Consider the following 27179-nt stretch of genomic DNA (forward strand, 5'->3'; position numbering starts at 1 on the left):
TGTTTGTTTGGTTTTGGGTTTGGTGCCCATACTCCTTAGATTCCCCCAAACTTTAAATCATAACCCTCCATTTCTGATATCAACAACTATCTAAAAATTGGAAAACATAAAATGATGCTCTCCCTGGGAACACCGGAAATAAAAGAGAAGAATCATGCGTATCTAGAAATGGTCCGTGTTATCACTGTGAGGCAGAAAGCATTCACCGACTCAATCATGAACACATTAATTGTTCTGCAAGTTGTGGCTTCTGTAATTGATGTCGGAAATGCCAGAGAAAATTCATCGTGGCTCTTGGAATTACTAAGAGCTTCAGAGCAGAGTGGAGCAAACAGTCAGCTCAGTCTCAGGGCTGATACTACTAGGGCTTCTTTTTTGGAGAGAGGGAAAGAGGAGAAGGCACCACCCTTGTGGGCTGATGGAAAGTGCCGGGTGCTGTGGAGGCGTGGGAACGGCGGCGCGTTCCCACCCTGCTGATTGGTCAGCCTGAGCTGGGGATCAGCATAGCGCACGTGGGAAATTTTGAATGAGAAGTGCTGGGAGCAAGGGTCAGAGGCTGTGTTGAGGGTTCCAAGCTCAGAAGCCAGGCTTTGCTCTGTGTTCTCTTCTTTCCCGGCACAAATTACATTTTCTTAAAGCTTCTCTCACATGCCAAGTCAAAAGGAGTCAAGCAGTAATCCAGGGCATCAAACAAGAGACCACCCCCATCCAGATAATTATATACGATTTCCATTTCCCTTTTTATATAACCACTGTTTTTAAAATAACCACTGTTTGTGTGCCAGGGGTCGGGTTAGTCATTATGTACATCATCAGCTTATTCTCAATTGCACCACCATTTCACCAGGAGCAAGCCAAGATCGTTCGCCTAAGTGATGCGGCGACTGAGTGAATTATTTCTACAGTGTGATGCCTTCCCTCACAAAAGACGAGGTGCTTTAACGTGACGTCTCAGATATGGAATTCATTTGGCTGGGGGTGGACGGGGGAGAGTATTTTAACCAGTTTGAAAATGGGGCAGAAAGGGGACCTTCAACAGCATTAATCCCTCTGGACTGATCATAACACCGACCCACTTGATGTCCAGGCCAGCAGATGGCTGTGAAAGCCCGCTCACCTTGTCCCTGTCTGTAGTGACAGAATGCGTGCACTGTTGGTGACACACGCAGGTGGAGAGGGGCAGAAGCTCTTCACCTTCCTCGAGTCATCCCCCCTCACAGCTCCATGAGTCCTGGGCTCTTCGACTATATTTGTTCAATAATGTGCCCCAACTGCCAAAAACGCTGCCTGGCATGTGTCAGGCACGTGAGAAAAATTTCTTGAACTTAACACATTCTGGCCCTTTAAGTGCACTGAGACCTCCTTATATAATATTAAGCCATCCTCCACACCAGAGCTACACAGAAGTTCTAGGCTGGGCCTGTCCAAGTTTGAGCTTTTGCTCCCATAAATAGCCAAAGTGATTTCTCTCGGTGTGTTTGTTAGCTTAAAAAAATATATCATCATGACTTCCAATGACATTTACTTCTGCTGGGGACTGTTAGAGTTTTAAATGCAAAGCATCCTTCTTGGCTCAGTGCCAAGTGGTGGACTGGTGTGAAACACCTACACAAGTACAGTACAGTAGGATTGGGTCCTGGGAAGTGCTCTTTAGATGCATGATGCCCTTAGTGGTTTGTTATGGTGACTTAGTAAATGGAGAAAACTCAAACCATTTTTCACTCTCTCTGGTTTATGGAATAAAATACATCATAGCCGTTATACCCTAGGCAATCATTCAAGGTTTCATCTTTAATTTGATAGGGTGGATTTTAATTATGACAGCTTTATTCCTTCATATGTGCAGTGTTTACATTTTTTCTCTGAAGCAGGACAGTCCAAAGTTCTTTTGATTTTTGAAATAGCATTATCCTTTGAAGGAATATATGAAAAGCTAAGGAGTTGAGTCTCCAGATAAAAACAACCATAAATGGTACCGTTAGAAATTATCTGAAGTTACTAAATAGTTGACTAAAACACGGTAGATTTTTTTAACATCTTTATTGGAGTACAGTTGCTTTACAATGGTGTGTTAGTTTATGCTGTATAACAAAGTGAATCAGCTATACGTATACATATATCCCCATTTCTCTTCCTCTTGTGTCTCCCTCCCACCCTCCCTATCCCACCCCTCTAGGTGGACACAGAGCACCGAGCTGATCTCCCTGTGCCATGAAACACAGTAGAGATTTTGACTTGAAACAATAAATTGTAAGGGAAGGAGCCCTTTGGGATGGGTACTGCTTATAAGTAGAGAGAAGCATCTAGACAAACGCAACATAACCAGTATACACCATGAAGACCAATAATTCTGGGTTATTTTTTATTATTATTTGTAGCCATTCCAACAACATTTATTCAGCATCCATTGCATAGAAGGCACCACCTACCCTGTGTTCTGGAAGAGTATAAAATTGAGTGAGTGAGTGAGTGGGTGAAAGGTTGTAGATATGCAGGTAGGAGTTTCAACTGCAAGGTGGAGAACAATCAACTATAGGCAGTGGCAAACATCAGGATTTATTATCTCACATAATAAGAAGTCTGAGGGCACAATTTTAGCGGCTCACTCACACTTATGCTCTCTCTGGTCCGCCATCTTTAGCTGCAAGAGACCACAGTCACTTCCAGCACCTCTTGAAGCCATTATCACATCCAGTCACAAAGAGAGATGTTTTCTCTCCTGCATCTCTTGTCAATATGGAGGAGAACCTTTTCCAGAAGCTTCTATAAGACCCTCCCACTTAGGGTACCGTGGCCAGGATTGGCTCATATGATCTTGGCCTAGCTGTGAAGGAGGCCAGCTGACAGAGAACTGCAACCTTAGGACCCTCTATCAGTTCCAGGTGGTCAAGTCAGATAATCCCTGCCTTCTGATGATGTGACCAGCCCAAAGACTTGAGGTCTGGCACAGGAGAAAAAGCCAAAATGGAGAAGCTACACAGAGTCTGGCTTCAAGACCATTGCAATTGAGGTGCCAAGAGATCATACACTGTAACTCTAGAAATCAAGGGGTGGTCAAGAACGGAGACATATCGAGAGGAAATCCCATAACTTAGTTACCCACCAGAAGTGTTAGGCAAAAGAGAAGAATGATGTTTCTTTGCAAGCTCACAGGATAAAAGGTGGAAATTGATGGCTGTTAGTCAAGAAAGAAATCTCAGAGCAAACATTGACCATCTCCAAGTTATCTGCTTTTATTATTTTCTTTTAAGTGTTTAACTTATTATTTTGTCTATTTCCAATAAAATCTTTTATTCTAAAGTTCTTTGCAACTAGTCAGGTACTTTCAAATTTGTTAGCCCTTTTGATCCCCATAACATCTCCATAAAGGCAAAAGGGACAGATAGGATATGCCCGGATTTTCAGATTCAGGAATAGAATCCTAAAGAAGATGGTCGATGTGTCCAAGTTTATATTAATTATAAGCAGCAGAGCCAAAACGGGACCTCGGGAACTATCGATTCTTGGTCAGATATTCTTTCGACAGCATCCTAATTACTGAAAAGGAATGCATATGTGAATAGTCTGCGTGGATGTTTCTTCTTACTTACTGTAAGCAGCTGTTTCTATTCAGCTCATTCCCCTGACTTTAGTTTCTCTATTAAGTATCTAAATTAATAGAAAATGAATGCTCATCCAATTGAACTGAGCCAGTAGTTTGAAATTTTTATTAAATAATTGGAAATGAAATGTGCAAATGTGGACAAAGATGACAGGAATTATTGGGAAAACAGCACTGGATGCTGTAGTATGAATATTAAAAGTCAGTTCCAGGCATCGTTTCAAATTCTCTACCTTCATTTTCCCACTGGTTCCAATTTTCTGAACAATTCCTTTATTAAAAAACAAAAACAAATGTGGTTTTATCATATGAATTTTGGAAGCTGCCTTAAATCAAAATGGGCTATAAATAAGCTAATTAAAATAATGGATTATGTACACTGTAGTCAGTCTTGCATAATGCATAGGAAAATATTATCTACTCTTCCTGCAATACATGGATCCACATTTTTAAGCTATATTTTTTCACTTATTTGTAAATAGTGTCTCCAAGCCAAAATGGTATCATGAGTCTTTTGAAAAGAAACTGTTGATAGGTTTATAGCACTGACCCTTTCTATTTGCATTTGTTACCAAGTAAAGGTCACATATGCTACAGAAAATAAGCCTCAGTAATTATAATTGGTTGGGAATAAAGCCTAGCTGAATGAGTAAAAACTCTGAATTGCAGAAATTATGCTATTTCTGCAAAACTTTATGGCAAGTTATTTTCAAATAATGATCCTTCCTGTAACCTATTCTAATAATGTATCTGAGTTGATAATCTATCATTAGACACACCATATACTCTCAGAGAACTAATATTGTGTTGTGTGCACCACTCTGAAGGCCATGCACTCCAGTTGTTTATTCTTAGTGGGAATGGATTGGTGCTTGGAGCAAAATTTTTTATTACATGTCTAAACATAGGAAATTTTTTTTACAACTTTATTGGAGTATAATTGCTTCACAATGGTGTGTTAGTTTCTGCTTTATAACAAAGTGAATCAGTTATACATATACATATGTTCCCATATCTCTTCCCTGTTGCGTCTCCCTCCCTCCCACCCTCCCTATCCCACCCCTCCAGGCAGTCACCAAGCACTGATCTGATCTCCCTGTGCTATGCGGCTGCTTCCCACTAGCTATCTACCTTACGTTTGGTAGTGTATATATGTCCATGCCTCTCTCTCGCTTTGCCACAGCTTACCCTTCCCGCTCCCCATATCCTCAAGTCCATTCTCAAGTAGGTCTGTCTCTTTATTCCTGTTTTACCCCTAGGTTCTTCATGAAATGTTTTTTTCTTAAATTCCATATATATGTGTTAGCATACGGTATTTGTCTTTCTCTTTCTGACTTACTTCACTCTGTGTGACAGACTCTAAGTCTATCCACCTCATTACAAATAGTTCAATTTCGTTTCTTTTTATGGCTGAGTAATATTCCATTGTATATATGTGCCACATCTTCTTTATCCATTCATCAGATGATGGACACTTAGGTTGTTTCCATCTCTGGGCTATTGTAAATAGAGCTGCAATGAGCATTTTGGTACGTGACTCTTTTTGAATTATGGTTTTCTCAGGGTATGTGCCCAGTAGTGGGATTGCTGGGTCATATGGTAGTTCTATTTGTAGTTTTCTAAGGAACCTCCATACTGTTCTCCATAGTGGCTGTAACAATTCACATTCCCACCAGCAGTGCAAGAGTGTTCCCTTTTCTCCACACCCTCTCCAGCATTTATTGTTTCTAGATTTTTTGATGATGGCCGTTCTGACTGGTGTGAGATAATATCTCCTTGTAGTTTTGACTTGCATTTCTCTAGTGATTAATGATGTTGAGCATTCTTTCATGTGTTTGTTGGCAATCTGTATACCTTCTTTGGAGAAATGTCTATTTAGGTCTTCTGCCCATTTTTGGATTGGGTTGTTTGTTTTTTTGTTATTGAGCTGCATGAGCTGCTTATAAATTTTGGAGATTAATCCTTTGTCAGTTGCTTCATTTAAGCATAGGAAATTTTAAACCAACTGGACAAAAATAGAAATAGTCTTCCTAATTTGCTCATGGAAGATTCTTTTTAAAAAATTCAATATATACATTTTTGGCCTATATTATTTTTTGCTTCGCTGTTCTTTTTTTTTTTAATGAGTTCTCTCTCTCTCTTCTCATTTGCACCCTTTGAATATTACTTTTGGAAAAACTGATGTAATCAAGTATATCTGTTGGGTCATGTTGTTTGTCAAAATTATCAGTCTTTTTATTTATTTAATGTATTCAATATAGTAAGAGAACAATCTCTCAGCCTGGACCTAAAAGTCCTGCCCCTTCTCTTCTCCTTCCATTCTCATTCCCAGGCCATTGCATTTGGTCACAGAGCTTTAAATACCATCTATATGTGTCCCCCAGATCTCTATGTTCAGCCCAGGACTCCTCTTTAACCCCAGATCCTTATTCCCGATCACCTACTTGATCTTTCCTTCATTTGGATGTCTCACAGGCCTCTCCGTCTTATACCAAAGCCACAGCCCTAATCTTGACCCCCAGCCTCCTCCTTGCCCTGCAGCTTCTCTACATCAGTTAACAGCACCCCCATCCTTCCCGGTGCCTAGGCCCCAAACGTTGAAGTCATCCTCTCTTCTTCTTCCTCTCCCACTCCCTCTCCCTCTTCCTTCTCTCTCTCTCCATCCAGTCAATTAGCTAATGTTATCGTCTCTACCTTTACTGTCTCCAGGATCCAGATATTTCTCATCCGCTCACCATGCTGGTTCGGCCCTGCATCATCTCTCTTCTGGATGTATCAACAGCCCCCATCTGCACTCCTGGCTTTACCCCTTGCTTCCCTACAATCTCCTAGTGACTCAGCAGCCAGAGTGATGACAAGTCATGTTAGTCCTCTGCTCAAAACTTCCAGTGGCTCCCCACCCACTTAGATTGACAGCAGAAGTCATTATCATGGAGTAAGACTCCACAACATCTGGCCTTGGTTACCTGACCTACTTCCTACCACTTGCCTTCTTCCTCTCACTCTGTTCCAACCTCACTGGCCTCCAAACTGCTCCTGATTCAACATCTTGCTAATTCTTTCTTCCTTCTGCTTGGAATGATTTTCTCCAGTTCCTTCATCTGCTAAATTGTCAGTTTCTCTGACAATCCTATTTAAATTGCACCCCCGGCCCAGGATTCTTCATTGCCCTTCTTTGCTTTATATTTCTCCATGTGATCCATGCTATGTTTTCTGTTTATTTGTTTCATGCCAGTCTTCCCATATTCACTGTCTCTTCAAGGAGACATGGATTCTTGTCTGCTTGGTTTGCCGCTGAATCCCAGCATCCAGTGCCTGGCGCTCAGTAAGCACTCACCAAATATTTATGTAACGAATTAAAGGAATGAGGTGGGGAAAGGTCAGAGTGAGAAGCACAGTGGTACTGAGGTTGTGGGTGTGTGAGGATGACTGCTGGGGGAGAAGATGAGAAATACAGATTGAGGCAAGCAAGCAAGTAAGTGGCTTTGATCAAAAGGGGTTTTGATCAAGTGTCTTGATCAGAGCATTCTGACAACCACATAGAGGAGAAATTTGATGTACAAGTTGAAGGAAATAGTACACAAGTTAGCAAGCTGTTGTATCAAAGCCTCATCAAGGATATATCTTTCTTTTCAACTAAAAGCTCAAACTAGCTTAAGGAATTTGGGGGCTCACACAGCTGAACAATCCAGAGCAAATGTGGCTTCAGGCATAGCTTTACCCAGCACTCAAGTGATGTCAAGAGAGCCCTTTACTTTCTCTCCATTTCTTGGAATTGTTTCTTCAATTGTCAGCACAATCCTCAGGCCCTGTATCCTGTCCCTCTGAAGTCTCTGGGAAATTCTCACAGCTTTTCATTGCTTCTAATGAAGTCACATGCTCATTGCTCAGGCAGCCATGGTAGTCTGGGAGTGGAATGATCATTTTCTTAGGCTAGGTTACACCTCACCCTCCAGCTGGATGTTGGAGAGCAATTAGTTCTCCATAGGGAACTTGGGGTATGACTGTTATAAGAAGAGGGAAATGAAGGCTGGTAATGGCCAACAGACGACCACTTCAAAGGGGTAATGAAGGCTCAAACCTGGATGATTGCAGTTGGAATGGGAAAGAGAGGGAAGAAGTAACAGGCATCACGGAGATGAAATCAAGTAGATCTCCCAGCTCTGAACATGGAGGGGAAAGGACACAGAGAAGCTTGAATCCAACCCAGATTTTGAGCTTGTTTGACTAGGCTTTGGCAATGTCATTAATGACGATTCAGAATGAAGTAAGAAGAATAGATTTATGAAAGGAGGAAAGCATTTTGTTGCTTTTTCATCCCTGTTTTTGTTAATAAAATTGTTTCCAGCTTCTTAGAGCTCAAGAAGAATTGCGTTCTGCCAGAGGCAGAAGGCAATTCTTCCACCAACACTTGTTCTCAGAAGATGTGTCCCCACAGTATTTAAGAGTCTTGTTTCCGAGCCCACATGTGAGAGAATCAGACTGAAAATGTATTTTCCCTCAACAGTTTGAATTTCCTTTGGTTGAGCTACCAGCATCTACAGAGTAGAAAACCACTGGAGCCGAGTTCAATCTTTCCTCCTAGAAAAAACTTCTACATGAATGATTTAGGATTGTAAGGTCATCTTCTAATGCACTGAGGATTAGGCTTAGAGAAACACATGAAGCTCATCTATAACACTCATGTGATGCCTCATCAAATTATGAAGCAAGAAACTTTTAATTGATGGTAGACCAGGAGGCAAGAAAGGAGTGAAGGCAGGCACTGAATGACAAAGTGGCATGTGCAGATGAACTAGTCAACATTTTTTTTGAGTGTTTTCTATTTGCCAGGTGCTTTTCTAAGTTCTCAACATGTAGTAAGTCCTTTACTCACCACATCAGCCCTTTGTGGTGAGTACTCTTATTATCTCTAGTTTACAGATGAGGGCACTGAGACCTGGAAAGGTCATATACCTTGCCAGAATTCCCACACCCAGCGAGTGGAACTGAGACTCAAATGCAAGCAGTCTCCGGCTCCAGGGCCTGTCCTCAATAAACTGATCCTGTGTTCCAGAACTGCCCGAGATGGTCCTAACTTACGCCTGTTGTCTTGGCATAGTGCTAAATATGAACTCTAGAAAGTGTCCCCATTTGGACAATAAATTACAAACACCATTCCGCTTAACCATGATATTTTGCTTATTCAAAGCCAAGAAAATCGAGTCTGAGCAACAGAGGTACCCAAATGGTTAGGCTGTATCTCCAGTCGCAAGTGGGGTGACAATTCACCCCACTTGAATTGAATTGACTAGTGACTATGACTATTTGGTAATCATCCAGTTTGTCCTAAGAATGAAACTGGCTGTATGGGTTGGTGTAGGTTTGGTTTTAACCAACAGATCACTCTTGTTTTCTTACAACTTTGAAGGCACCCTTTTATACACTATTGTCAAGTTGCCAATGACCGTAGTTCGCCTCTTGCTGGAGTGGTTTTATTTATGCCTCAACATTTGGCCCCTGCAGGTTCCCCCGGATCTCCAGAATGAAGTGCTGATGAGCCTGTTAGAGACCGATCCCGATGTGGTGGACTATTTACTCAGAAGAAAGGCCTCCCAATCTTCGTGAGTATGCCAGTTTTTCCATCTTCTAAAGCCGCCTTGGGGATTTCTATTTTCATTTCCAAAGAATTAGAAAAGTTTACATAACTCCACGCAGGGTGACTTGAGTGGAATTTTGGTGACTTCCTGGCAAATCTGATCAATCCACGTAAACAGAAAATGCTTGTCTTACCAATCCACTTATCAAATTAGAAACTGCTTTATGGGATTTTTCTGTTTCATTTTTCTTTTTCTAGCCCCTTGAGGTCCTTTTGACTGTGTTTACTGGAAAAAAAAAACCCTACTAAATCACACTGGCAGGAAGCTCAGGAACTGACAGTGATGTGCATCAGTGATTCCACTTCTAGAATCCGAAAAACTGTGCTTAGGGGCCCCTAAGGCTGCGCCTGGATGCATCTTACGTGTGTAACTTACCAACGGGACAGATGCATTAGCAAACCACAAGACAGGCCTCAGCCAAGGCCTAGGTACCCATGAAATTAGAGATGCTCACCCTCTTAACTCTCCCGCTTTTTATAGCTAGCATCCTCTTGAGAAAAATGCACGCCGGTCTACACAAGCACCCGTGTTTGCAATGAGGAAAATAAGAAGCCTTGCTGTAGGCTACGGTTAGCCACCATTTTTCCCCCAAAGGAGAAGCACTGAATTTTCCCATTAGTCAGATTTTATGATTTATCTTAACCATTCGCTATAGAGGCAGAGTGTATGGGGGTGAACTTTAACAAAGCTAGTTAAGGGGGTAATACTGCATCATGAACCAGGAGTGATGTTGCCACCATGACACCAAACCTTAAATTTGTGACAGGAAACGTTGTTTCCTTCGTGAAAGTATCATCTTATGCTGTGCTTGTTAATCTACTGAATTTCAACAGTTCTAAGACACATTTTCCCCCATGTTTTATCATCTCTGAAACTGAGGTTAATCTTATAATCAACGACATGTCTTAAATTAATTCATAGCATTTTTCCCCTCCTAGTCATACATAAAATACTGTAATGGTATGTCTTATTCAATGGTATCTCAGAAACGTGGACACGTGTTAAACTGTTCTTTTAGTACTGATGTCGAACCTGATGTACTAATTTTCATTTAAAACTATTTCAGGTATGTAAAAATTACATTCTTTAGAGAAATTTGGTGGAAAGCAGTTGCACATTGTTTTGTTCCATGTTCTGTAGAACAGGGAAGAATTTTTAAGTGGATCGTCCTTTCAAGAGCACTTTAAAAAATCCATTTCTGTGCCAATCATTATCAAGATAAATTCTGCTTCAAGTAAGACATTCTGCCAGGATTCAAACCCTGAGAGCCACGAGGGAATAAAAATGTATTCAGATTGTATACATGGGCTGGTATTTCATGGTCTTGCTTTTCATATCAGAGAATTGGGCTCACTTAAAACGTTCCTAGATTCCTAACTATCATCAAGGTGGAGATTCTAATTTAAACAAACAAAGGGCTTTTCTTCATAGGAGATCTTGTATTACCAGAATTTAAAGGAACTCACTTATTTCCCTCCCCTGTGCAAGAAAACAGACATGGCAGCCTTTCTCTTTGTGAATCCCCCATTAAGCTGCCTTTAAAACACTTCTCTGGGGCTTCCCTGGTGGCGCAGTGGTTGAGAGTCCGCCTGCCGATGCAGGGGACACGGGTTCGTGCCCCGGTCTGGGAAGATCCCACATGCCGCAGAGCGGCTGGGCCCGTGAGCCATGGCCGCTGAGCCTGTGCGTCCGGAGCCTGTGCTCCGCAAGGGGAGAGGCCACAACAGTGAGAGGCCCGCCTACTGCAAAAAAAAAAAAAAAAAAAAAAACACTTCTCTGTGGGAAAGGTAGAAAACACACACCTAAAAAACCCACTGATTTTTGACTTATCGAATTTCTGCTTTTATATGACATTTTAAAATATGTGAATATTATACTTTGAAGAATAGATGTTAGAAGTTATTTTTATGTGGTTTTCAATACGCTCTTTGCATGTAAATGCCAAGAAGTGAGCCTTTCTTTCTCTACTCTTAGGAAAAGGAGGAAGCGTACATATTAGAGCCCATCCCAAACTGTGCAATGGTGCAGCCTCTCCTGTTCTCTGTCCCTATAGGAATAAGAATTGTAAGGCCTAGGCAAGCTGACCCTACACCAAGATCTTAGGTGAGTGTCAGGGCTTCAAGAAAAGGAAGGTAAGCTCACAGGAGCACTGAAGATGTCAGAGACTAGCATTATCGAACAGAAAACATTTGGAGAAGACTTTCGCAGTGAGGAGGAGAAGGGAGTGTTTGGTTTTTTCCTCTAGGTACACGTCAGGTAGCAGCCCAGAAGGTTGATGATGCTACCATGAAGTGAAAATACATACATTAGTAAATAAATATTTATTTTTAATGGCCTCTTGAGGCTTGAAAAGTCCTAACCCTCGCGCTGTAGGTAGTCTCTTCGTGCTTTAAAGGCGTGCTTCTCAAACTTCACTATGCATCCAGATTACCAGTAGATCTTGTTAAAATGTTCTTTCTGAATCAGTAGGTCTAGGGGAGGGAGTCTGAGAAACTGCATTTCTAACAAGCCCCCAGATGATGCTGTGATGCTGCTGGGCCACGATGCAAACTTTGAGTAGCAAAAGCTTAAAATCTCAAGGCATATTATTTTCTTTTTTCAATATTTATTTTATTGAAGTATAGTTGATTTACAATGTTTTGGTAATTTCTGCTACACAGCAATGACTCATTTATACATATATATATATATGTACATTCATTTTTGATATTCTTTCCCATTATGGTTTATCACAGGATACTGAATGTAGTTCCCTGTGCTCTACAGTAGGACTTTGTTGTTTATCCATTCTCTGTATAAATGCTTACATCTTTAAGAACTTGCAGACTTGTTGAAGGAGGCCTACAAGGGTGAAGATGATATGTGCTGAGCCCCTGGTTCTCAGCCTTGCCTCCCATTCGAATCACTTGGGGAGATTGAAGAACAGCTCCATCTGGGCACCCCCTCTAGAGATTTGGATTCATTTATTCCGGGGTGCAGTCTGGACACTGGGATTTTTTAAAGCTCCCCTGTGTTTCTCACAAGCAGCCAGGCTAAGAACTGCCAGCTGAGAGCTGCCCCGTTAGATACTACATATTTACTGTCATCCGGGGACTTGAGGTAGGTGATTTGTTACACTCCAAAGGGGTCTTTGTGTTGACAAAGAAGGGAACCAGCGCTCCAGACCATAGATCCACGTGGAGTTTCGATATCTTCTGAGAAGAGCAAGGATTTGCAGGGAACTTTGTAGGCTGGAGAGGTTGTCAATAGGCCTGGATGTTTGGGGAGCTTGAATCAGGGCCTGGTCATAAAAGTAAATATGTCAGCTGGCTGGGGACACGATAAAGAGGCCGGCCAGCACAGAGGGCAGAAGCCCTTAAATAGCAAGCTTAGCAGCGGTGCTTAAATCAAGAAGCAGCGGCAAAGAATTAAAGTGATGATAGATCATGGTAGTGACAGAATACAGTGGTGACAAGTTATAGTACCCCCAATGCCAGACAGTGCTGGCCACACTGACATGTCAATTATCCATCAATAGCACACCCTTCTATGATATAACGTGCTGGTTATGAGCTTTGGATTCAGAGCCAGATTGCCTGAGTCCAAATTCCAGTTCCACTGCTATTAGCTGTGTGGTCTTGGGTAAATAAATTCATCTCTCTCTGTCTCAGTTTCCTCATCTGTAAACTAGGGATAAAAAGTCACACTAACTTTATGGAGTTGTTCTGCTATTAGAACAGAATCTGGTTTTTAGATAAATGCTTAGTACTTGTTAGTGATTATTATCACATTACTTAGTATTTCACCATTCTGTTCATTTACAGCTACTTACCAAAAACTTACCAAAAACTTGGGTGTCACTAGATTCTACCTTGCTGTCCATGAGCTAGCAACCTATGAAGGCAATATGGCGTGAGAGAACCCATCCACGTTAAGTTGTGGCACTGTCTTGAAAGGCAAAGCTCACCTGATCTAATTGGCATCAGGATGATGGCGTAGTTCTGGAACAGACAGAGGGGTGAGGGTGAAATGCACTGAAGTTGGGAACGTGACCTGCTCGCACCAGGCCAGGTAGATTTCTGAAGGGACTGGAAGCGATTGCATTTGCAGGTCATGAGGTCGAGAACCTGGATAAGCTGTGGCGCAATGGGAATGGACAGAATTCTTGTTCCAAAGAGCTTATTTAGTGAAAACTCAGCTACGAGGGCTATGAAAGGTAAGAATGGAAAGGATTCGCAGGAAGACCACAGAGTGGGAAGCAACAGTAGCTTCTAAAATGAAGATCATAAGTGCAGTGATATGCACAAGCTGCCTCATTATTTTCTTCCGACCCTTTGATTTTTTTCCTGAAGCTTCTGTTCTTTGCCATCAGTTCACATACCTAAATAAGGTTTTAGATTCCTGTGCCCCACGTGGAAACTGCACAAGATTTTATCTGGAGTGGACAAGTAAGTTTTCAAAAGAGTGTCAAACCAAGAACGAGAACATATTCCTCAAAATTTCTGTTTTGAAAGATGAAACGTTTAGTGATATTTGGGGATTTAATGTTTTGATTTGAATCTTTTCCCTTCTTTATGTGCGACAAGAGAATTGGAGGAGTGAGAGGAGGATTCGTTATTTCTTCTTGTGCTTGTCTACTTACATTTTTGGCCTCAACTAAAATGGAATGCCAAGAGGAGATTAGAAGAGATTTATATTACTAACAATGAAAGACTTCCAGTTTTTTAATTGCTTGTCTGGTATATTTATTAGAATTATGTGCTCTTTTCTTCAAAGATACTTAAAATAGACCCTCCCCCTTGATTTAGGGATGTAAAGTACTAGGGGATGAGAATGGAGTCAAAGAGGGCAAAGTACGTTAAACGCAGGCATTTGCAACAGAACAGAAGTGCAGTGTCACGGCAGGGCAGGGGCTAGGCTGAGGGGAGTGAGGTGCAGATTTTAAGGGTGTGTTAAAACGGTCATCAAAATGAACAATATTGAAGTGTAGTATTTTTTAAAAATCAAAGTTAACACCAAAAATCTCTGATGAGCAGAATATCAAAAAATTTTAAAAGACCTGGGCGAATTCTAATGTCCAGGGTGCTGGCTTTATCTCCTGGTGGGAGTTTGGATCCGTGTCAGCTTCTCTGTGGAGCAGGGTGCATTTGTCCCTAGGATTCTGCATAAGGGATGCTTTGCAGAATTGAGCATGATGAATGTGAAAACCTTCCATAAGTCCAGAGCTACTGTGGCAGTGGATTCCTTTCCTGGTACCGTTAACGGTGTCCGAGATGGTTATGTGCTTTGAGTTCCAACAGACTGAGGTTTATCCGTTCATGGCAAAGCCAAGCACGAAGCCAATGCAAGTTCAAAATCCCCAAAGGTGTTTCTCACTGGGGTTGCTCAGTGACGGGCTGGGCTGGCCACTTCCGGTGATTGAACCGGAGTTTTCCGTTTATCCACAGAACAAGTTCTGTGCTTCCGGCTGCAGTACAGGCCTGCCCACAGTACCCTGCCAGCGTGTTTACACCCTGACCTGAAGGGACCAGCTAAGGGTGAGAAAGTGATTCGCTCTCCGCGTCCATCTCATGCTTGTTTGGTTGGCTGAGACTGGCCATGCATGCTGTGGATGGTCCCGGGGCTTTCAGGTCTCATGGGAAAGCTCTCCATTCATGGAAGCAAACCCATGTCAACTGGCAGTGTATCCGCTCAAACCCATGAAATTCCAAGACATAGAGCGAGGGAACATTTTGTGCTTCTAAACGATTTCTCATCTAGTGAATCACGGGTTAGCATAAATAGTTTAGATAAATGCATGAATATTTTATTGCCTTTACTTGGAGCGTTGAACTTCAAATTGTCTTCCTAGAGTAGAATCATTTTAGAGGCAAATCTTAGAGAAGATGTTGGTGGCTCCTGTCTCATTTTCCAGAGGGAGGGTCCTGGATTTGTTTCCAATTGATTTAATGATAAAGCGATGGAATGACACTCAAATTTTTTAGAACTCTGAACTGCCAGTGTTATAGTGAGAGTTCTGAGGAGTTTTATTTTGTTTATTTTGTTTATTAATTGGTGGGCTGTCGTGTGGAAAGACAGTTCTTGGGCATGGGTTCTTAGGTACATTTGGCCACCATCTTATTGACCTCTGCCGAGAAAATAAAATGATAAATAGGAAATACTTTAAACATATAAAAGGGCCACCAACTCTAAGCATAAAACAAGCATTTTACTACTGATTTTTAATCATTTTGAATAGTATTTATGAAATGAGTTTAAGGAGTCTCAACCCCTAATGCCGGTACTGCTAGAAAGACGTGTAATTTTGATATCTCCTCATTTCTTTGGCTCGTCTCTAGACTTGTGATCAGAAACAAGGCGAGTTGTTAACAGTAGCTTAGTACAATTTCTGCCACATAATGGACTCTATACAAATAGCAACTTTTGTGCTTCTCTCAGGCCAAGGCGTTACTTCACATGAGTGTATATACCACAAGCTGTTTGCCATGGGCACTCAATCGGTATCCACTTCCACCGGCAAGTACGCTGGCTGGGAAAAGAGGTGTCACCTGTCATGGGGTTTCCCCACCTGCCCGTGTCCCTGGCTGTGACCCCAGCCACCCTGAGGAGGTTCGTGGTCTGTGTCTGCTTCATTCACCTCTACCTCCAGGGATTAGCTCTAGCCACCTCCTCCAGTTTCTCCCCTGATTGGGGCCACAGCTGTGGTGACTTTGGTGGCTTGACTTGGGAGAATGACACAGAAGAGCAGAGAAAGGCAGGTTGGCCCCTCCTGCCCCCCCCCTCCCCTTAACACGTTCTGATCCATCACCAAACAACGTTCAGTTATCCGGATCCTGCAGACCGGAGCTGGCTGGATTGGGCACACTCCCTCTCCTCTACTCAGTTGTGGCGCCAGCCACCTCAAGGTCAGGACCACCACATTTACCCCCGCTGCCAGCCAGGGCTGAGGTTTTGGCCACTGTCTGTGGTTTCCCTCCTGATTTGACACTTACTAGATCCATAGCCCACAGTCACATCTGTGGGTTGAGGGAAGGCAGGTAGGTTTGGTATCTGGGGTTCTCAAACTTCCCCAAGCATCAAAATTACCTGGAGGGCTCTTGAAGCCCTGCCCCCAGAGGTTCCCTTTCAATCGGCCAAGCCAGCTTCGTGGGCTGAGCCCTGCACTCAGAAGCAGCACCCATTTGGCTTAGTGATCTGCTGTCGCCATCTTGAAATTCTAATCATGTTTTTAATCTTAGGGCCCCGCATGTTCACTTTGCCCTGGGCCCTGCATATGGTGGCCAGTCTTGTCAGGAGGTCCAGAATGGAGCTTGAGAATTTGCATTTCCAACAAGTAATGCATTTCCCAGGTGACAGCGATGCGGCCACATCAGAACCACTGAGTGAGGTTTTGCAGAGTCAGCCCAAAGGCAGAGGAAGAGGACAGTGGCTCTCCACCTCCCCTCCTCTCTCACCTCTGCTGGATCAGATCCAATCACAGCCATGATCATGGAGGAAAAAACAATGTGACAGCTTCAGTTATTTTGGTTATTGCTGTTATTCTCTGTTTTGTTTTAACCAAACTGAATGCTCTCATGAAGCATGCTGCCTTTTTAATACCCCCAGCAGCATGGACTTGATTTCCCTGTCTTTACACCAGTCCAAAACCAATGTATTGAAGCAGCTCGCAAAAATATGTAAAGTGGAACAGTATCATAGTAAGTAATTTGAAAGACCAGGGAAAGGAAAGCAGTGGAAGAGTGATAAGGTAAAAGATGAAGTTGGGGTGTGAAACACACAAAGGCTTCACACAAGCTCCAATATCACACAAGCTCCAATACGCCAACTCGAGTAGAGCCCCAATTCCTCAGAGCCTTTTAGCGGTCATTGCAAAGAGAGATACGTTCTTTATTTCATGACCCGTGGTTCTATGTGGAAAAATAATTTTTACCTCCAAGTAGGTAAAAATAACCTGCTGGCCTGGGAGAAACCCAAATGTCCCTAGTACTGAGATGTTCAAGAAATTTCTTTCATGAGGTGTTTTTCTTTATGCACATAACTGTTGGCTGAATCTGCAACTTATAATACTTTGCTCAGTATATGCTCTTCTGTATGTTTTGTAAGGCAGAAGAGCAAGCTATGAGACCGAACTATTGTGGTCTCCGTGAGCTACAATACGACCTTTCCAAAACTTTCCTCCTATTGTAAAGGGGCCAAAAAGCATTCGAAGCCCTGATAGTTAATTTTGTTTTGGCAAGTGAATTGACTTGACTCTCTTTAAAACAGCCCATAAAATAAGGCTTTATGTGCCCACTCTTATCGATATAACACTGTGACTTATTCTTGCTGAGTAGACATAAGACATGTTCATTAATGAATGGAAAAATGTCAACTAAACAGGGAAAACAACTGAAAGTAGCCCAGCAATTTGATATCTAGCCCTGGTCAGAAAGTAGGACCCTGATTGTGAGCTGAGCTCTGTGTTGCTACCAATTCAACACGTTCGTGTTTTCTCATTTTCATAGTAGAGCATCCTCAAAGAGAGTCGAACCCCACAACGACAGACAAGTGTCCGTTTGTTTTGTTTTGTGTTCCCTCCACTAGAATTAGGGAGGCTTCCCCCTTTAATTAAATAGTGGAGGTTAAATCGTTTCCTTCCCCCACTTTCCAGCAGAAGTAGTAAGTTCCTTTTATTTTTCCTTCATTCACTGGAGGCCTAAAGTTTCTGGAAAACCATCCTTGTGGTTGTCCTCTGGCTCTTTCCCATGAGGTTATCAGTCATCGGTTTAAATGGAGGCAAGGAAAGGACTGTTTATTCCATGTGGGTAAGAAATTCCCTCAACAAAAAGTGTCTGGGCCTCTGGCTGCCTCGGTGACGGGGACGGGGAAAGCATGTCCCAGCTGCTGAGATGCTTCCCCCTGGCACTAACCCCTGCTGGAGACCACTGTGAAGCCAGACCCCCTGAGAGCGTCCTTCCTCCGTGTTGCATGCACAGAACGCTTTGGTTAGGAAAGGCTTGCTCAGGCATGGGTTTTACCTTCTTTAAGATCACAAAGGATTTGTTCTGAAAAATTAAACCAAAAGAAAGCAAAGACAAGTAAAGAGAAGTGAAGTGGGGGAGCATGGGGGGAACAGAAGCAGGTTTGGGAACTTTTCATCAATCTCTGATCATTTCCCTTTAAGATGTCAGGGCCACTGTTTTGAGGAAGGTAGAAAATACAGATGTTCCCAGGTAAGACTTCCAACACTCTTGTCATGTTCCTGATGTTCTCATCTTCCTGTTCCGCTCGCTGTTTTCACTGTTATTTCTGTTGCTGTGACAACTCATGCACATATCAACCTTAATGGATATGCTAATTAGTACATTTTATATCAACGTGTAAAAGCACTAGTGCCTGGTAGAATCTTTTTAGGTGTATTTAAATACAATGGACTCTAGTGATGGTCATATATTTATCCTTTTAGCCACCGTTTTAACCATGAAACAGTTATTCCCACCAGCATCATCATCGTCATCATCATCATCATCGTTGTTGTCCTCAGGAAGGATGGATTCACTCACACTAAGTATTTGAGTGCGGGGAGAAAAGGTGTCCGTAAAGCCATAATGAATTACGCGTAAAGTTTTAATCATAGTTTTATCTGAATTATTTTTAATTCAGGATATTGAGGAAAGTAAAAGAGTTATCTACAGTTTTCCCCTACTTAACAGATAGTGAGCAGCAGACTTTAATTTTTAAATGGAAACAGGGATTGATCCGACAGGCATTTCAGTGATGCACCTTGGAGAAGACAGGGATCCATGTGTTTCACCCTCCCCCGCCCCACTTCGCCTTGCTGTTTCCTGTAACATCTGTTGGGTTTTACTGCCATCTGCTGGCCATTTCATAGAACCGCTTTCACCTTATTGACCCAGGAGTCTTGGAACGTCGCTCAGCAGCTCTCTTTGTTTCAGCCCGTGTCCATGCGTTCTCCTCCTGTCCCGTGTGAAACCGTCGGACTGTTTGAATCTGGTCAGTCACTGTTAACACACTTACGCACCTGTCATTATCTCCTTGTGCCAGAAGCCCTGACATGCTGAGGTCGGAAGTTTCCTTTCCCGTGGGAGGAAGGCATTCGTCCACAGATTCCAACAAGGCCTCCAGCGGAGACCTCTCCCCTTATGACAACAACTCCCCAGTGCTGTCCGAGCGCTCCCTGCTGGCTATGCAAGAGGACGTGGCCCCGGGGGGCTCAGAGAAGCTTTACAAAGGGCCAGAGCAGTATGTGCGGGTGGGCCACTTGCCATCTTCGAAGTCGAGGGAGAGTTCTCCTGGACCAAGGCTTGGGAAAGGTAACTCCACCAGTGACTTTGATTTGCATGTGGCCTGATGTGGGTGCTTGGGACCTTCTCTCCATCCCTTCACCATTTCACGTTTCTCTAATTCAATGAGCATTTACTGAGGACCTGCCAAACACCGACTCTGAGTCTGAGTCCCTGCAGACCCAGCTAGCTGGGAAGCAGTCTCAAGCTCTGACAACCCCTGACGTTCCCAGCTGACTTTTCTGCTCCAGCATCCGAGGAACTTTATGTGTCCTGGCCTGTGGGTTTGGGTGCCTATTTGTTAGGCTAAGATGTCACCGAACCATTGCTGTTAACTTTTATAAAGGGAACAAGCTGAACTTACTATATAACAAGCTGGCATGTTCCAAAGAGGTCTCCATGGGAGGTGACGTTTTAAGGCAGAATAAGGTTTCCATGGTCAAATACATTTGGGAAATATTGGGTTAACCAAGCTAACGGTCTCTCTACTGTACAAGTTCTCAAACTCTTTAAAGTGCTAGGGGGCACCATGAATTTCCACAATGGGAGCGAGGGTATGGGTTGTAGCTTTTCTCAAATTCATTTGACCACCGAATGTTTGGTTCTGTTCTCTCCCTCCACAGAGTAATTCCTCAGGGTCAGGACTCAACAGGACACTTTTAAAGTAATAATTGGAAGACACAGTGCAAATTCTTACTATTTTATCTCAAATTTATAGTTTAATCTGAAGAGCCACTCTGAAAGGGCTTGTTTTGTTTTTTGGTGTTTTTAATCAGAGCAGTTTTTTTTTTAATTTTACAAATATTCGTGTCAAATTTTTTTTTTAATTTACAATGAAAACAGTAGCCCATGTTCCCATCAGGCATAAAATTTATTTTTAAAATGCGAAAGTACTTGCCTCATCTGTAAAATGGACTCAGAGTCATCTCTTCAGGATTAAATGAGAGAATGCATATGAACTGTGGAACACAGGGAAGCATCCAGTAGACGTTTGCTTCTAGAAATAGTCATTATTATCTCATGGCAGGATTGTAGTGAGGATTAAATGAGATGGTGAAAACACCTAAGGTAGGTGTAAATATTTACAGACGGACTAAGGGGATGTATGAATAAATACATGCAGGACTGACTCTGCTGCCACCAGATAAAGAAACTATAACTATTCTTCTGTCTCTATGTTAATGCGGTCAGAGCTGTTGCCACCCATCACACTTGTACTCGTTTCCTATGGCTGCCGTAACAAAAGACCACAAACGTAGTGGTTTAAAACAACACACAAATTTATTATCATACAGTTCTGGACATCAGAAATCTAAAATGGGTCCACAGGGCTGTGTTCCTTCCGGAGACTCTAGGGAACAATGTTTCCTTGCCTTTTCCAGCTTCCAGAGGCTGCCTGCATTCTTTGCTTCCTGGCCCCTTCCTCCATCTTTAAACGTGGCATCTTCTATCTTGCCTCTCTCTTATAAAGACCCTTGTGATTACATCGGGCTCGCACGGATAATCCAGGATCATCTCCTCATCTTAAAATCCATAACTTAAGCACACCTGCAGAGTCCCTTTTGAATGTAACATCTTTACAGGTTCTGGGGATCATGCCACGGACATCTTTGTGGGAGTCCTTATTCTGTCTACCACAGCCATCATAGAGAAAGAGGCTTTTTGTAAATCTCAAATGGAATAAGCATCTTAAAAGGCAGGTCTGCACTGTATTCTGTCTTGTATCCATCACAGTCTCGAATATAGTACTTTGAGCAAAAGAGATGTTATAAACATATTTGTTTATTGAGTTTTTGCTCTTCAGTTTGATTGTGAGTTACATACCTTTTTTATACACTTCTTCCTAGATATGGCAGAGGAGGCTTTCAATATCTGGGGAACTTGGCATTCAACATTGAAAAGTGGATCCAAAGACCCAGGAATAACAGGTAAAGGATAATTTTTTTAAACTGATATTTCATTTACTTTTTAAGTTAATTTCCTTTCATTTTCACCTTACTATCATCATATTACATGCTTGTCAAATATTATTTGGAAAATGCTGGAAACAGAAAAAGGGGATAAAGCTATACTTATCCTTTCCACCAAAGTACATCAGTCTTTGACTTTATTTCATTTCGTTTGCAAGCGTTTTTAAAGATAGTTACAATCATTCTCTCTGTGTACCTTTATATGATTCGTTTACCGTCCATTCTCCAGTTATTTTCCATTATTATTGTTAAGAGCCATGTAGTATTCCAGATGCATATTCGTAGTTTATAGCCCAATGCTGGGACAATGAGTTGTTTCCATTTTTTATTGATGTTGTAATAAGTTATGATGTCAGGGACCTCTTCTATGTAACTTTTTTTTTTGGTATTTTAAGTTATTAAAAAATTCACAAAATTTCAGAAAGCCAGTTACAAATCCAGAATAGTAAAGTGGGGGACTTCCCTGGTGGTCCAGTGGTTAGGACTCCAAGCTTCCACTGCTGAGGGCCTGGGTTCAATCCCTGGTTGGGGAACTAAGCTCCTGCAAGCCGCGTGGTGCAGCAAAAACAAAAACAAAACAAACAAAAGAACAGGATAGGAAAGTGGGTCAAAAATGATGAACGTTTTCCAGAATTCAGAGGTACAGTCACTTCACATTCCACAGAAGATGCGTTGGCTTATACTCCATAAGCTGTAGATGGCAGTGCCATTTCACTGTACTGTCTGTGTCACTTTAACCTCATTGGTATTGCAAATCACTGCGTTTGCATTTTGGCTTCTTTAAAGAACAAAATTGTATTATTTTCATTTGCCTTTCTTTCTCACCAGTATTTTTCCATTTTTCTATTAATCAGCTGAATTTCCCCCACTGATTATCAGTTATGTCATTGGCTATTTGTGTATGCTAGTGTTTTTAAAATTGATTCTTACAAACTCTTCCTATCATAAAGACGTTAACCCTTTGTCCACTTTGTTTGCCCCTGATATTATTATCCCTTGCAGTTTTTTTCCCCTTTTTGGATATCTGAAATTTTTTTAAATGATTTACATAAGTAGGTCTATCACTCTCTCTTGTTGTGAATTATTTCACAAAATTAATCTTTACTTTTACTTAAGCATTGGAGAGTCAGTCATCTATGCACTTTTCCCTTTCATAGTATTCCATTATTTTAACCCTTAATTCTTTAATCCATCTGGAATATATGTTAATATATTGCATGAAGTGTGTAAATTGTTTTGTTTTATTGTTTCTCCCAAATGTGTGTGTATGTATGTATATGTGTGTGTACATGTGTGTATATGTTCCCTTTCTCATTGTTTTTAATACCTCCCATATTACATTTTTAAAGCATGGTACGTTTTTAATTTAATGGCCTCTAATCCAGTTTGAGTACCTGAGTACTGATCCATTATCTAACTACATCTCATTGTATCCCATGAAGTGCTTTACTGCCTTTCCCCGCAAGGATAAACTATTCCACGATATTCTGCTCTGTTTTCCTTCGCTGTTTCAACTCTGATCTGTCCCTATATAAATGCTCATATGCCCCTCTCTCCCCAAAATGATCTGCTCTCTTTTCCTGCCTACTAGAAAGAAATGAGAGGACAGGGCAAATCCATAGGAAAAAGGCAGCCTGAGGACATAGGCTCCTCATTCGCTTGTGAAATGCACAATGTTTTGCTCTCCTTTCAATTTCCTGAGGAAAGTTGTATCAGTTAGGGAAGGCTAACTGCTGTAAGAAACACCCCCTAAATGTCAGTGGCTTAATCTCTCCCAGGTTGATTTCTCCCTCGCCGCCTAGTCCACTGTGGATTGTGCAGGGCGGTGACGGGTGGGAGTGCTCCGTTCCACAGAGTCATTCAGGGGCTCAAGTTCCATCTAGCCAGTGGCTCCCCCATCCTCAGAGGCTTTGGAGTCTTCCATGGTTTTTCCATCCTGGGCTAGAAGTTAAAGGAAGTAAGCAAGCAGGAAAGACTAGGAGTGCGTTTGGGTTTTTTTTGGTTTTGTTTGTTTGTTTGTTTGTTTACTAGACCAGGCCTAGAAATGGCTCACATCACACCTCTGCACATGTGTTAGCCAGACCTCATTTATGTGGCCCTCCTAACTGCAAGGGAGGCTGGGAAATGTCATCCAGTAAGGAAAGGGGGCGATTTGGTGAACAACGAGCCAGTCTCTCCCACAGTAGTGGTGGTGGAATATACACAGCGACTGCTGTCTTCATTATCTTCTGGCACCAAATGAGGCATTTTTGATTCATTTCATTTATTCCTACAGCTTTAATTGACACAATAGAAACATGGAAACATTATTTGTGTCTCCTCTGGATTGCAAGTTGCACTGAACAGGAAGGGAATGTTCCTTTCACCTTCTAGGTTCAGAAAAGTTTTCATAACCACGCAGAAGGGGGCTTTCCTACAACATAAATTAGGGCCAAGGACCATTCAGTTGCATTTGACAGCTAACCTGTCAGAGTCCAGGCATCTGTCTTTGGAGCTGCTTCACGAATTGTGCCAGTAACCAAAAAGCACTGCTCATGTCTCTTACTAGGAAGTCTTTTACTTTAGGCAACAACGACTAAGCGTGTCCGCACTTCTTCAGTTTTTGAAGTTGGCGGTAGGAAGGAAATAACAGGGCATCCCGACGGGGGTTCTACAAACCAGTTCCATCTCTCCTCCTTCTCTCCGGCTCCCAGGTTCCTACGGAGACATTTTTGAAAGCAGCTCCCTCGGACTGGGGCCGTGTTCTCTTTCTCAGGGGAACCTGTCCCCAAATTGGCCCCGGTGGCAGGGGAGCCCCATGGAACTGGACAGCAGTGCGCAGGTCATTGCCAGGACTCAGACCACGAGCACCATCGCCGAGTGCAGGGTGCACGCCCCCGTGGCCCGCGTCTGCAGCACGCCCCCCGTCAAGGGCGGCGGGGACGGGAGGCGCGCGCCAAGGCCAAGGCCGGAGCCGTGCTGGACCGAAGACCTCGCGGAGCGCGAGCCGGAGGCGGCCTGGCTGCAGAGGAGAGCCAAGCCTCTGCACCAGAGACCTGCAGAGGGTGCCAGGCACGACAAGAGGCCTCCTCCTCCGTATCCTGGTCCAGGGAAGCAGGCCCTAGCATCGGCCCAGCAGCCCGCGGAGCCGCCGCTGTGGAGGCCTCAGAGGCCAGAAGGAGGCTCCGGAACAGCTTTGGAAGAGGGAAGCCAAAGAGCCGAGCGAGATCATCAGGCCGCCCAGCAAAAAGCGAGCAGCGCGTACCCCAGTCCCGCCAGCGATCGGAACAGTAAGGCCTTGGGGGAGCCCAACTGGCTCGACTGGCAGAGGGAACGGTGGCAGATCTGGGAGCTCTTATCCACCGACAACCCCGATGCCCTCCCGGAGACGCTGGTATGAGATGAGCCCTCCACGCTCAGCCCTCACGTCCCAAACAGCCTTCTTCCACTCGGTAGGGGAAAAAGTGGGTGTTGGACAATTGGGCACTTACTTGTTTTTCTTCTTTTACACTTAAAAAAAAAATAACACGAGAAAAGTCAGTTCACTTAAAGACATAGAGCACCAGGACCCTGGCCATTTATAATAAGATTCTGTTGCACAGCCAGCCTTCAGAGAAAAGAAAAACAGAGATGGATGCTAATATCCAATCTAAAAGCTATTCACATTGGCTCTGTATAAGATAAAACTCTTGCTTTGGTATAGCTTAATTGTATTTATGTGTCTTCAGTTTTGACTCTTGTATATTCCGTAACAGATTATGTATGATAATCCTATATGTTATATTCACAGAAAACAGAAGGAACACATTTTTAAATCACTTATTCTAAGTAATGAGATTCTATAGAGTGTTCTAGAATACGCACAAGCGGGTTTCTGTGCTTTGGCCATAGCTTTTTAACTGCGGACAGCCCTTCCTTCAATGCCTAAGGAAAACACTAACAAAACAAAATAAAACAGAATATGAGAAGCCATATTTTTCTATAGTAGTGAGATACAAAAAAATATAGTCACTGAATGCTTTTTCATATTGAATATGTTTTAAGGAAAATATTAAATTTGGTACATTATGGAATATATTTTTAGAATCTCTTTAGAAAGAATTCAGAGAGAAAGGCCGTGCCTGACAAAGAAAGAATAATTAAGAAGTTGTCCTTCCCATTTTAGGTCAAATTCAATTTTATATAGACCATATATAATATATATTTATAATGTACGATTTTTATGTATTTTTCAAAACTGCAAACTGGAATCCAACTATAAAGTGTTTGAGGGTCAAAAGAGAGTATTCAAATTACAGAACATGGTTTTTCCTTTTGCCCCATAATCAGTATTAACCAAACTATATGCAGGGCTTTGTAAACTAAATCGTATTTGGAAAAAGATTAAGCTCTGTATTTACATTGTGCCAAAGGCTGAGGAAATGTTTTCTTCGGTAATTTTATGTGTCGTGTAAAGTGTTCCTACCATAGTGCAGTAGTACATTTGAAGTGTTTCAACTGCAAAACCATTTTTGACCAGCAGGTGGCAATTCGCTTCAGTATTTTATGAAAAATTTTTTTCACTTCATAAGGGAATGTGTATTATAGAAAAAGATGGTTTTTTTTTTATAAAACATGCTACTCTTAATTTTCATATTGGCGATGACATTTTCAGTGGTGTTTCCTAAAGTTCTTACTTGTGCCATAATGAATAAAAAGTTAAGCAAAGCCTTTGTTCCCTGGCATTAAATCTAGTGAATGAACTCGCACCCCATTGCAAACATACACTTCCCTATCCCCAAGTCCAAGTGTAATAAATAATGGCAGTACTATACAAACACAGCTAAAGAGCTAGTAAGAACTATCAGGTGGTTTGGGGACGTAACCCGGTGACACTGAAGCAATTGAAGGCTGATTGTCACTCATCTGAAACTCAGTTGTCGATGAGGAACTGGTTTGCTCCAGGATGGGAACTCAGGTTTCCCACCTGCTGGACAGGTGTTGTCCAACACAATGCTTGTAAATTACACCTGCACTATAGGCCTTAGATGCTCCGTTTGCTTCAGGGCTGAAATAATGAAGTCTAAAAATGCTGTCTGATGCCTCTTATCGGGGGCATGATAAGGGTATCTTCAAGCTCTGTCATTGGGTCCAGCACTTCTGCCACTCTCAGGTTCGCCTGCCGGCCTCTGGTTCCTCTGGCTGCCCACACACAGCCCAAAGTTGCCAACAAGACCCAGAGCAAACGCTGTCTGACTGTGGGCCACAGGTTGCTTTCCTGTGCCACCTCTTCTCTTTCTCCTCCCGCTGACTCTGTTTTCTTGGCTTTGAATTTGACACCAGTCTGGCCAGTTCTCTGTCTCCTTTCTGGACTCAACTGCCTGATATATGGGACCCCCCCCCACCAGGTTCTTGCCCTTATCGTCCTATTTTTTAAGCTGCCAGATCAAATGGCCCTGAGGTTGACGTCTGTGTCACAAAAGGTAAAGTATGTCTATCTATTAATAGATCTAGAATAGTCCAGAAAACTTGGCTCAGAATATTTTTTATATAATTAAATTGTGGTGTGTGTGTGTGTGTGTGCTGTGCCTGTTTATGCCCATGTACGTACATGTAATGAACAGTATTCACTCTCCCTTTCTCTTTAGATGGTTTAAGCCCAGTGGCCCTATCTTTAGCTTAGTGAGTGAAAGCTTGTTTCTCAGATGCCTTTATCACATTGAAAACAAGCTGTTTCTTTAAATTAGTT

General features: G+C 42.5%; 1 protein-coding gene across 2 annotated transcripts in view; it reads left to right on the forward strand.

Annotated features, from left to right (window-relative positions):
* ARHGAP6 (Rho GTPase activating protein 6) overlaps window positions 1-26158 on the forward strand; it is a 164505-nt gene extending 138347 nt beyond the window's left edge. For both annotated transcript variants that reach the window (XM_081221957.1, XM_081221956.1), the window contains 4 exons: window positions 9107-9204; window positions 19264-19532; window positions 21350-21430; window positions 24166-26158. In XM_081221957.1, coding sequence (XP_081078083.1) covers window positions 9107-9204; window positions 19264-19532; window positions 21350-21430; window positions 24166-24851 — 1134 coding nt within the window. In that variant the 3' untranslated portion in view covers window positions 24852-26158. The remainder of the gene's footprint in view (window positions 1-9106; window positions 9205-19263; window positions 19533-21349; window positions 21431-24165) is intronic.
* Window positions 26159-27179: the final 1021 nt, after the last annotated feature.

The sequence above is a fragment of the Mesoplodon bidens genome (genome assembly GCF_964165515.1).
Source record: "Mesoplodon bidens genome assembly, chromosome: X".
Classification (NCBI taxonomy): Eukaryota; Metazoa; Chordata; class Mammalia; order Artiodactyla; family Ziphiidae; genus Mesoplodon; species Mesoplodon bidens.